This window comes from Hydra vulgaris, chromosome 14, assembly GCF_038396675.1.
Source record: "Hydra vulgaris chromosome 14, alternate assembly HydraT2T_AEP".
Taxonomy (NCBI): Eukaryota; Metazoa; Cnidaria; class Hydrozoa; order Anthoathecata; family Hydridae; genus Hydra; species Hydra vulgaris.
In genome coordinates this window covers 14,847,059-14,860,000 of record NC_088933.1, presented here as the reverse complement: position 1 = coordinate 14,860,000, position 12,942 = coordinate 14,847,059, and the positions used below count along the sequence as shown (strand labels likewise).

General features: G+C 26.1%; 1 protein-coding gene across 1 annotated transcript in view; it reads left to right on the top strand.

The window, feature by feature from the left end:
• The window catches only part of LOC136090940 (sacsin-like), a 78,941-nt gene that overhangs the window by 7,670 nt on the left and 58,329 nt on the right, over nucleotides 1-12,942 (top strand). Inside the window, 2 exon segments of the mRNA XM_065817917.1 lie at nucleotides 11,439-11,518; nucleotides 12,394-12,507. Of these exon segments, the coding sequence (XP_065673989.1) occupies nucleotides 11,439-11,518; nucleotides 12,394-12,507 (194 nt within the window).

The window sequence follows — 12,942 nt, the reverse complement described above, 5'->3', positions numbered from 1 at the left end:
TAGGTTCAAGTTTGATTTGAAGACCATTTTATATCCTGCCTTCCTAAACACCTTACGCAATTTGGGAGACAATATTGGTACCCAAAGTAATGAAATTGTTGGATACGTCCTGGTGATGTTGTCAATGTTTTTAGTAGCCACAAGAGATTTTTTGTACTTTAGTTTTATTTCTTTTATGATTTTTATGAGATTGGACTGTTTGTAGCCATTTTTGACAAATACTTAAATAAGGAGTTTCAGTTCATTTTCTATATGTTTCTGACTACATACATTAAATGCTCTATGTACAAAATCCTTGAATATTCCATTTAAAATTTGTGGGTCATGGTTTCATGTTGCCTGAACTTAAGTGTTAGTAATTGCATTTTTTTCTTTGTATTTTAAATTCATATTTACCGATTCACATTTTTGTTATTTATTATACACATGTCTAGAAAATTTAGTGTTTTTTTTATCATTTTCAAATTCGATAGTGTATTGTATTTTTGGATGCTGTTGATTAAGCATTGTCTTAAATTGATCAGCCTGTGCAAGGTTAGGGACTCTAGCATGATTGTCATCTAAGTATCTATAAAATGACTTTAATACGTGGGTTGGTTTTGAGCGCTGTATTAAGTGCTCTTTTTTCAAGATGTTGAAGAAAAGATTCAGCTAAAACTACCGTAATTGAAAGACCTATTGGACCTGATTTTTCAAGTTCATGTCTTTCATTGTTCCATAAAAAGTCACCATTTCTGGCGCCCTTATGTCAGAAAAAGACGAAACCATCTCATTGACATAAAATAGAACTGTTGTTTTAAAAATAAGATATGAACAAAAACAAACAAGAAACTTTTAGGCTGAAGACACTTATATTTATTGATGTTTATAAAATAATAATTTACATACTCTTTTACACTTTGTCTACATTCAAATATATATATATATATATATATATATATATATATATATATATATATATATATATATATATATATATATATATATATATATATATATATATATATATATATATATATATATATGTATATATATATATATATATATATATATATATATATATATATATATATATATATATATATAAAAGATTTGATTGACAAATTAGCTAAAGTATTTTAAGTTAAATTTCTTGCGTTATAATATTTTTTTTTTTTTTTTTCAACCAATAAAAGAAGAGACTATTAGTTATTTTTAATAAATTTTTAAAAAAATATGAATTAAAAAATTAACTTATTATTAATAGATTTTTTTTTCCTTCTAATAGGTTTATTTATATTATAATTATATTAAATAAGTTATTTAAAATGAAATAGTACTCTAATTTTATTTTATTTTTTGTTAACTTTTAGCAAATGAATATTGATGCAAGCACATGAAAGTTATTTTAAAAAATACCTTTAGTACTAAAATTAATTTATGCCATATATATGTTGTTTTTATGCATCCAAAGGTTACACTTTTTCCCTTTTGTTGCATAAAAGTATAATCATTGTAAAATGTTAGTTTGACCATGAATTTATATACATACTCTGAAATTATTTAGCACGAAAATGGAGTTAACATGTTCAAATCGTTGTTGGTCAGATTTTATACTTTATAAAAAGTATGTATTTCAAGAATAAAACAAAAGAGCTTTTGCAACTTTCATGTAATATAAGTTAACAAAAACATAATAAAGTTTTTTTTTTTCTAAAATTTAGTTTGAAATTTTAAGTTTTTTAATAATCTATGTGAAAGATTATTAAATGTTACCTTTTTACATTTAGCGTTTTGAATAACAGTGCTTACTTAAAGCACATTACGTCAGCTTTACGTGAATGAAAGCTTTAGCGATTTCAGCTAAGTTTTTAATCACGTAAAGCTAAACAATTACTGAGTAAATTGCTTAACTTTACGTGAATACAAATTTGAGCAAAACTACTAAGGTTTTTATTCACGTAAAGCTGACCAATTACTGAGTAATAGCTATTGCTTATTTTTATTCACCTGGCTTTATACACATTAGTCAGTTTATTTTAACTCCATCCTGTTCCAAACAACCACATATACCTACACCATCTCTAACTTTTAAACTGTGATAGCAGTTTTTATGTCAAAAATATTTTTAAAGATTTAAATATAAATACATTGCAAAATTTTGAAAATTTCAATCTGATGAAAATAAGGCAATATGCATAAATATAAGTAGTGTAATTAAAATATTTGACAAACTTAAAGATTTTCTTATTTAAATGACTTAACAAGTTTTAATAAAGTTGTCATACTAAACTAATTTTTTAAAGTTGCTCTTGGTCTTGTGGGAAAAACTGCTATAGATTTGATAACTTTCATACAAACCGCTTTACAGAAATCTGAGCTAACAGTTAAAGTAAACTCAGAAAACAAGGCAATTTTTTTACCTTGTTTTCTGCGTAATGTAAGTTAAGTGTCACTTTCAGTAATAAGTTCACTCTCTTTGTGACAGACTCAAAACTTGTTGGCTTATTTTATTCTTTAGACAAACAGTTTTCATACAAAATAGCTAAAAATTTAGTTTACAGTTCAAATAGGCAAATAATTGATAAGGTTGTTATGCATGTAACATAAGTTAAAAATGGAATGGCCCATATATATGTATATACAGTGGCGTGCAGAATTATAACCTCACCTGTGTTGATCAAATTCTGTTTATAGATCACTTTTTGAAATAAACAAAATTATTTACATGAATCTATTTATATTCTAATTAACTCAAATTATAAAACTGTTTAAAACTGTAGTGCACAATTATAACCTTGTTATCTAAATTGCATCAAAAGCGATCAAAAATAGTAGTAAATTCCATTTTAAAATTAAACTTATTACATTTTAAATTTATAAAATACATTCTAACAAATGCAAAGGGGAATTACACTCAAAGCCTTTAGGTCATTGCACTTATCAAACTGGGCAATTGCTTGCAAACTGAGATGCTCACCATGTTTGATTAATAATTTTGTAAATGATCCAACAAATTATTGCATGAAGCATTGAAGTAGTAGAAAACCTATACTTACAGCTTGCCAACAGCGACGAGTTGTGTATGCCCCTTGTAACCGTACAATTTCTGCGAGACAAATATGCGCTGATTTGGGATAGAAATATTCAATATAGACAGTTAATTGTGCAATTAACAAGTAAGGCGTTCTTAGATAGGCAAAAAAATGCACATCTCCAGTACTAATTAAAGCGCACAAACACATTCGTTCTTAATGGGCCAAGAACTACATGAATTCGGAAAAAGAATGGCAAAAAGTTGTATGGTCTGATGAAAAAAAATTCAATTTTGATCGTCCAGATGCCTTCAATTACTACTGACATGACATTAGAAAAGAGTAAACAATTTCAAAAAGAAGGGCTGTGGGAGGTGGAGGAGTAATGTGTTGGGGTGCGTTCAGTTATTTTGGAAAAACTCTGATTGGCTTTATTACTACTAAATTAATTGCTGAAGGGTATAGAAATTTGTTAAATGGTCATTTGAATGATATTTCGCAAAATTTGGTAACACCAATTTTATTTTCCAACAAGATAATGCTCCAGTTCATTGAGCAAAGTCAAATATATCATGGTTTATTAGAAAGAAAATTCAATTATTAGAATGGCCAGCGTTTTCACCTGATTTAAATCTCATCAAAAATGTATGACACATCTTAGCAAGACGTGTTTATGCAGAAAGGAAACAATATTCGAATGTCGATGAATTGAAAAAGACAATTGCACATGTTTGGATAAACATATCTCTTGCAGGTCTTTGAAAACATTCGGAAAGTGTGCTAAATCAAATATTTGAAGCTATTCAGAATGGCAGCAATAAAAGAAAGTATTATTAATAAATTCAAATTGCAATACAAAACGTTATGGATTTTTGTAGAGTAAAATTGAAATGAGGTTATAATTTTGTGCCATCATTTTTCTAAAATTTATAAGTCAATTAACAAAATAAAACCAGACTATTACAAAATCAAATATTAATCAAGTAAGATATTAGATGATTAAATAATTTAACTATAATTATTTAATTATTTGTGAGATCTTGAATTTTTGGTGAGGATATAAATTTGCACTGCACTGTATATATAACGGGTGGCCCAAGATAAATGGCATAGGTAGTATTTTTATTATAACTTTGTTATTTTTTAAGCTAGAAAAGTGAATTTTTTTTAAAAAGATTTATTATTAAATTCTCTACAAAATGACAATTTATTTAATGTAAATAGTCTCGATTATTTTTTGACATACGATATAAGCGATTGGTCCAACTAGTACAAGTTTCTAAAGCTAAATTTACTCTAATGTTTTTTACAGCTCGTTTAAGTTCTTGAATTAATGTTAATTTTGATTTAATTTTATTCCATTTTATTTGGTGAACAAGATTATCCCATATTGAGTAATCTAAAGAATTGAGATCGGGGGAATAAATGATGCGTATGTGAGATTGCTCCATCTTGTTGAAATGTCCAATCATTACCAAACATCTCGCTTCCATATTTCAAGGCCACTGGCAACACTTTTTTTATATACCAGTCATGATTTACTGTATCTTTGTCCGAAATAACCAGTGGTGTAACACCTTTTGAACAAGCTCCCAACCAAACCATTACCTTTTGAGGGAATTTTTGTTTCTATTTAATACCACCATTTTTATCAGCTTCATTACGATTAGTGGACCATATCCGATCATTTTGGGCATTGTACATACCATTTAAATCAAAAAATTTTTCATCTGAAAACAGAATTTTCAGTGTTTGTTCTTTACGAAAATGGTTTCTAAGCTAATTATCAAATTTAATTCTTTTGACTTTTTGACCATTTGTAAGCAGTGGTTTAACTCTGTGTTTGTACGCCTGCAAATTGAGATGCTTTTGAAGTATACTTTGAACAATGGTTCTGGAGATATTGAGTTCATTAGCTAATTTTCGAGATGAAATCCTCTTTTTATGTTTCAGACGATTTCTGATTTTTTGAATGTTTGCATTTGTTCGAACTGATCTTGGACCACCTGATAGGCGTTTCAACTCAAGAGCCCATCTCTCTTATCATTTGACACCACCGATTTGTTGTACGAAAAACAATGACACCCTTAATATCAGCAAATATTTTTGATGGACCATCACCATTTTGGTATTTAGAAAGTACAAGCTTTTGCAAATCTTTAGATTTCATTATCTACAAATAAAATTAAAAACCATAAAACAAAGCGATCAAGACAGATTTAGAGAGAATTTAATAATAAATCTTTTTAAAAAAATGTCACTGTTCTAGCTGAAAAAATAACAAAGTTATAATAAAAATACTACCAATGCCATTTATCTTGGGCCACCCGTTATATATATATATATATATATATATATATATATATATATATATATATATATATATATATATATATATATATATATATATATATATATATATATATATATATATGTATATATATATATATATATATATATATATATATATATATATATATATATATATATATATATATATATATATATATATATATATATATATATATATATATATATATATATATATATATATATATATATATATAAAGTGCGGTAGTGGTGTAGTGGTAGAGCGCTCGCTTCATAAGTGAGAGGTTCCGAGTTCGATATCCACCACGTCCCTGGTAGTACTGCGCTCAACTTGTTTCTCCACGCAGGGGCCTTGTTCGTCAAGGTTCGTGTTTCGGAGAAACACAGTTAAAAGAGGGTTATAACCACAATAAAGTAGCTTCTTTGTCTGTAGTGGCCTTCACAGCCTTGAGGAAGAGAATCAACAAAAAAATATATATATATTTGTGTATATATTCAAAGTTAAGTTTTGTCTTAATTGGTTGTAACAAATCTTATTTATAGTTAAATATTAAGTAAATAAACTTGATAACATAGTAAATATTTGTTTATCATTACCATATTGCTAAGTATTATCTTTTATTTCATTTTTATTGTAAAATTGCTTTTTCTCAATTGGTTACTTTTTCATGGAAAAAAATTAAAACTTTATTTTGAAACATTGTGTTTCAATTTTTTTTTTTTTTTAATTTTTAAAAGTGTATTCAATTAAGACTTTTTTTTTTTTTTTTTTTTTTTTTTTTTTAGATTATTCACCTCCCCAAGGCCCGAGGGGGGCCACTACAGTCGAGGAGGCTACTCATTTTTTTGTGTTTTTTTGTGTTTTTTTTTTTTTTAGTTATTATTCGTGGTGCAACCCTCTCTCAACTCTTTAACTCCGAAACACAAACCTTGCCGAGCAAGGCCGCTGCGCGGAGAAACTAAGTTGAGCGCGGTACTTCCAGGGACGTGGTGGGAGTCGAACTCCGAACCTCTCGCTTACAAAGCGAGCGCTCTTACCACTACACCACTACCGCATTTTAATGTAACACAAAATAATCTAGATTTGAGACATAATAAAATATGTCTCAAATGTGGATTTATAAAATGTTTTGTAATGTCTTAACTGATTACACTCAGAGGTAGAAATTAGCAAATTAAATTTATTTGCCTTGCTGTAATTAAGAAGTTTTTTTGTGAATTTTTACTTTTTACAATTTTTTTTAAACATGTACTTTTACTTTTACTTAAGTATCTTTTTTTAATTATTGTACTTTGCTACATTTTAAATCATACACATTACTGAAATTTTTTTTAAAAAGATTTATTATTAAATTCTCTACAAAATGACATAATTTATTTAATGTAAATAGTCTCGATTATTTTTTATCTACGAGTTGAACTAGTACAAGTTTCTAAAGCTAAATTTACTCTAATGTTTTTTACAGCTCGTTTAAGTTCTTGAATTAATGTTAATTTTGATTTAATTTTATTCCATTTCATTTGGTGAACAAGATTATCCCATATTGAGTAATCTGAAAGAATTGAGATCGGGGGAATAAATGATGCGTATGTAAGATTGCTCCATCTTGTTGAAATGTCCAATCATTACCAAACATCTCGTTTCCATATTTCAAGGCCACTGGCAACACTTTTTTTTATATACCAGTCATGATTTACTGTATCTTTCGAGCTTTCAAAATAACCAGTGGTGTATCACCTTTTGAACAAGCTCCCAACCAAACCATTACCTTTTGAGGGAATTTTTGTTTCTATTTAATACCACCATTTTTATCAGCTTCATTACGATTAGTGGACCATATCCAATCATTTTGGGCATTGTACATACCATTTAAATCAAAAAATTTTACATCTGAAAACAGAATTTTCAGTGTTTGTTCTTTACGAAAATGGTTTCTAAGCTAATTATCAAATTTAATTCTTTTGACTTTTTGACCATTTGTAAGCAGTGGTTTAACTCTGTGTTTGTACGCCTGCAAATTGAGATGCTTTTGAAGTATACTTTGAACACTGGTTCTGGAGATATTGAATTCATATTTACAGAATTTTCGAGATGAAATCCTCTTTTTATGTTTCAGACGATTTCTGATTTTTTGAATGTTTGCATTTGTTCGAACTGATCTTGGACCACCTGATGGGCGTTTCAACTCAAGAGCCCATCTCTCTTATCATTTGACACCACCGATTTATTGTACGAAACCCAATGACACCCTTAATATCAGCAAATATTTTTGATGGACCATCACCATTTTGGTATTTAGAAGTACAAGCTTTTGCAAATCTTTAGATTTCATTATCTACAAATAAAATTAAAAACCATAAAACAAAGCGATCAAGACAGATTTAGAGAGAATTTAATAATAAATCTTTTTAAAAAAATGTCACTGTTCTAGCTGAAAAAATAACAAAGTTATAATAAAAATACTACCAATGCCATTTATCTTGGGCCACCCGTTATATATATATATATATATATATATATATATATATATATATATATATATATATATATATATATATATATATATATATATATATATATATATATATATATATATATATATATAGTGAAAAAATTTATTGCATAATCAATTTCACAGAAGGTATGAATTAATTTTTTTAGTTGATAAAAATTATTACCTGTTTTATAAAATTTTTCCATATATTTTTCAGTGATGTTTTAAGTGAAGTTACATAAACATTAAAAATGTGCATCGATTAATTTTTAAATTTCAATCTTTCTTTTATATTTAAAAAAAAAAATTCAAAATGAAGATTTACTATGTTTGCATTGTATACTAAGTATTATAAAAAAACATAAAAACTCACTTGTTATTTTTAATTAATTATGTATCCTAGTTACATAATTATTGGCTTTACTTTGAAGACGTTCCTATTTAGATGCTCCTTGTTGTAAGAAAAAAAAATTAATTCAAGGCATTTTTTACATACATCCACAGTGTGCATACATTTGCAAAACCTAATGAGAAATTTCTCAATTTTATGTTTCTGTACACACACACACACACACACACAAAAAAAAAAGCCTGATCTGATAAATTAAGTGTTAAATAATAACAAACTTTAATTTTGTGTTATTTATATTAAAAACACACACACCTAAAAATATTACTTAAATATAATAATTGTAGATATATACAGAAAAGAATAGCTTATGTTATATATGTTTTTTATTCAACAGGTCTGTTGCCTGGGAGTAGCTGTTAAAAAAGTAACGTAGTTACATTTACTTTAAGTACATTTTTGATAAAATTAAAAACTACTTTTTACTTTTTCTTAGGTAAACTTTTTGACCAGTAACGTTTACTTGTACATGAGTAATATTTCACTATAGTAAAAGTACTTTTACTTAAGTATATAATTTTGTTACTTTTTACACCTCTGATTACACTTTGAAAAAATATAAAAATTAAGACGTAATATACAGGGGATCAGGGTGCGCAGATTATCGCAGAAAAAATAACAATTTAAACTTTGCGCTCAAAATGTCTGCAAATTTTGGAAAAATAATTTTTTTTTTTTTTTTATGAAACAGTAAAAAAAAAATAATTTGAATTAACCTGGAAAAAAAAAAAGTAAGAAAACTTGTTTTTTCACTCGTGATGGCAGGTGGAAAGAAAAGCAAAATTTGCAAAACAGTGAAAGGGCTTTTTCAAATTTCAAATATTTACTGGCTCATCAAGGATCTAGAAAATGATGGAAATGGTAAACTGAAGCAGACAGACCAAAGAAGGTTTGTAAAAACAAAATTCTGCCCAAGAAGATTTGTAAGAGTAAAATTTTGTTGGCTGCAAAGTGCGACATAAATCGAAATCAAACAATATCTAGCTTAGCTAAAGAGGCTTGTGTGTCAAGGAGAATACTACAACAAGTCATTCATGAAGACTTAGGTATGAAAAGCTTTGTAAAGATAATTTTTTAGTGAGGCAGCAAGAGCTAAACAATAAAAAAGAGCAAAGCAGCCTCTAGAATGGTTCAAAACCTACCCAAGTGTTCTAGTTGTTTACAGTAAAAAAATCTTCACAATCAAGCCTTAACCCCACAGGTACAACAACAGAGTTCTAAAGAAGTCTAGAAGAACAGTTCCATTAAAAATTTGAACTATGCCAAGAAAATAGCACCCTATAGGAGTAATGGTACGGGGTGGGGTTTGTTTAGATGGCTCCAAAACTCCACTTGTCTTTGTTCTCCGAGGTGTCAAGATGAACCAAACAACTTATGTTGACTTTATAAAAGCTACATTGTTGTCTTGGGCCTTGGACCTCACTCGTGGTCTTGGCACCTAATGTTCTTATCTAGCCCAGATATAAACCCCATTGACATTGCCATTTTAAGCTTCATGGAGTCAAAGAAGACCCTCAAAACACATCCAAAATTGACACCTCTCAAAGCAGAAGTAACAAAGATATGGACGAATTTGTGTCCGGACATCAAAGCTGCAATGAAATATCTGTGCGTCTGAAGGCTGTAGTATATTCCAGAGGAATTATTGGCTATATTGAACAACATTGAACATTTTATGTAGACTTGTTTTATTTTCCTGTAATCAAATTTTCAGTTACATAACTCAAATGGTTTTTAACATTTTCAAGTTTATTTTTTTCTGCAATAACCTGTGCACCCCTGTAGCACAAAAAAACATATATTTGTGATATGTTTTAATAACGTTTCAATTCATAAATATTTTATGTTGTGTAGTAACTCCATTATACTTTTAAAGGTTATAAAACAAATAATAAGATAGCTTTACAATATTCTTGAGAAACATATTAATGCATTTACAATATTTTTAATAAATAATATTGTTATTAAAACAATTTTGTTATATGACACAACTCATTAATTATTTACAGTATTCAATTATGCATTTGTTGATACATTTGTAATTAACTTTTTTTTTTTTTTAATAATGCCTATTGCTAGTTATCATCATTTGTATTAATTGTAAAATAGATTTGTCTCAATTTTTTTTAAATTTTTTTAAATGTTTCTTTAAATTTTTTTTTTGTTAAAAATTTGTAACAAAAAGTAAAATTTCAATTGCTTATTTTTTTAATTTGGCATAACATAACATTAAAAAAAATCTTTGAGATTTTGAGATTAGATTTTTGAGAGGATTTTGTCTTACATCTATATTTTGTTGTTACATTACCTTTTACCTCTTTAATAATTTAAGTGTAAAACTTCCCGAGTTTTACTCACAACCAAAAATGTATATAAAATGTCAACTATTCTTATGCTATAATATTTATTAGCCAAATACATTTATTAGTTAAAATCACAATTTAGTTAAAATAAGTTAGAATTACAATTTGCACATTTAACATCTAGTACAAATCTCTGTTTTCTTTAAGCTTTCCTAATTTAAGCTTCTAACTTGACTTTTTCTGATGTTCATTAAGTATAGCATTAAATATATATATATATATATATATATATATATATATATATATATATATATATATATATATATATATATATACACATATATATATATATATATATATATATATATATATATATATATATATATATATATATATATATATATATATATAAAGATATCATATAAAGATATCTAATTAAAAAAAACTTTAAATTAGAAAGTTATCATGTCTCATTAAGTCATAATGTTACATATTGTAATTTTTTATGTCTGTCAATGTTACATATTGTAATGTGTTACTAACATGTAATATTACATACCTATCACATATCGTACTACGCACGTAATATGTTACATCTATATTATGTAAAAATAATGGACATTTTGCACGTAACATTACAAATCTTGTTTATGTTACAATCCGTAACATAAATTTAAAATGTTTTGGGGTATGTATATATTTATATATGTATATATATATATATATATATATATATATATATATATATATATATATATATATATATATATATATATATATATTACTGATGAACTTTAAGTAAGAAAAATTGTATATAAATTTAATTCATAGATTTTGATCATTGATTTTGATTTATTGCATTTATTTATTTTTTATTAAACTTAAGGCAAGTTTACTCGACGCACTTTGGTGGAGGACATACGAGACATATTGAGAAAGTATCCATGTGATGCTCAAATATTCAAAGTAATTTGTCTTTATTTTGTTATTTAAAAAATGCTAAAAATTGAATTGAACAATATTTGTTTATTTGAGTTATCAATATTAACTGTTTGTATAACAGTTCTCTTTTTTTTTTTTTTTATAACTCAATTTATTTATCTGATCAATTTTTTATAATTCATTATGTCTATTCAATCAAATCTACTAAATAATAATTGCTACATCAGATTTTGTTTTTCACCTTCTTCCAATCTACATCTTTAAATCCATGTTTATATTTTATTTTATTCATCTTATTCAAATTTAATCTTCAAATTCTTTAAATGTTTAAATAAATGCTTTAAATGTTATTAGCAGTTTCTTCTCTGTCTTTCTAACCAAATACAAATGAACTGTTTTTGACATTTATGTGATCAAGCAACACAAGAACCATAACTTTAGTTGTTTGTTTGCTTTTTTATGAAGCTTGTTAACAAAGCTTGTTTTATTTATTTTTTTATTTTAAACATTTTCCTTAAAAAAAAATTATTGGTTGATTTTTAAATATATCCATAAAAATAATATTTCTTATGACTATTTACTCAAACTTAATTTATTTTACTTCTTGTTTTTCCTGATAACAACAACTATCTACTGCATATCTATACTGATATAACATAAATATTTTGTTAATAGAAATATAATAATAAATATAAAGAGGTATAACAAAAAATATAAAAATAATAAATATAAAGAAGTATAATACATAAAAAGTATAAAAAGAAATTAATAATTTTAATGTTTACTTAATGATAACAGTTATTATATATAACAAATTGTTATTAAAAGTTTTAAGGCACTTATTAATAACAGTTTTATCATAAACTATATAATAGCTATTTAATATAAACTCATTTTAGGAGATAATACAGAATGGAGAAGATGCAGGTGCATCAAAAATAACTTTTGTGTATGATGAAAATACCTATACTGAACAAAATAATTTTAGCATTGCTGGTTTAAAAGATTACCAAGTAGGTATTTGATTTAAAAACTAGTTCTTTACAATGTTTAAATAAAAAGTGAATTAAGATAATAATTTTAAAAAATTTGTGAGTATAAATTAATTAGCAGTGTAATTATTACACCATTTATTGAGTTATTAAAATTATTTTTAAAATAACAAACATATTACGTTATAACTGATAAAGCACATACATCCGCTACATTAATCTTACTGAAAAAAATTAATTCAAAATTCTTAATTGACATCTATTAAAAGTCATTTATTTATCATTTAAGAATTTTAGTGTCCTTATACCTAAAAGAAGTTATAAGATCAGATTATGAGAGATAGAATATTACACTTTTGTTAATCACAATGTTAATGACCTTTAAGATAAAATGCAGATTTGTAATCTGATAGTAATGGATAACACCAGACAATAACATTTTGCATCAACTTGCTT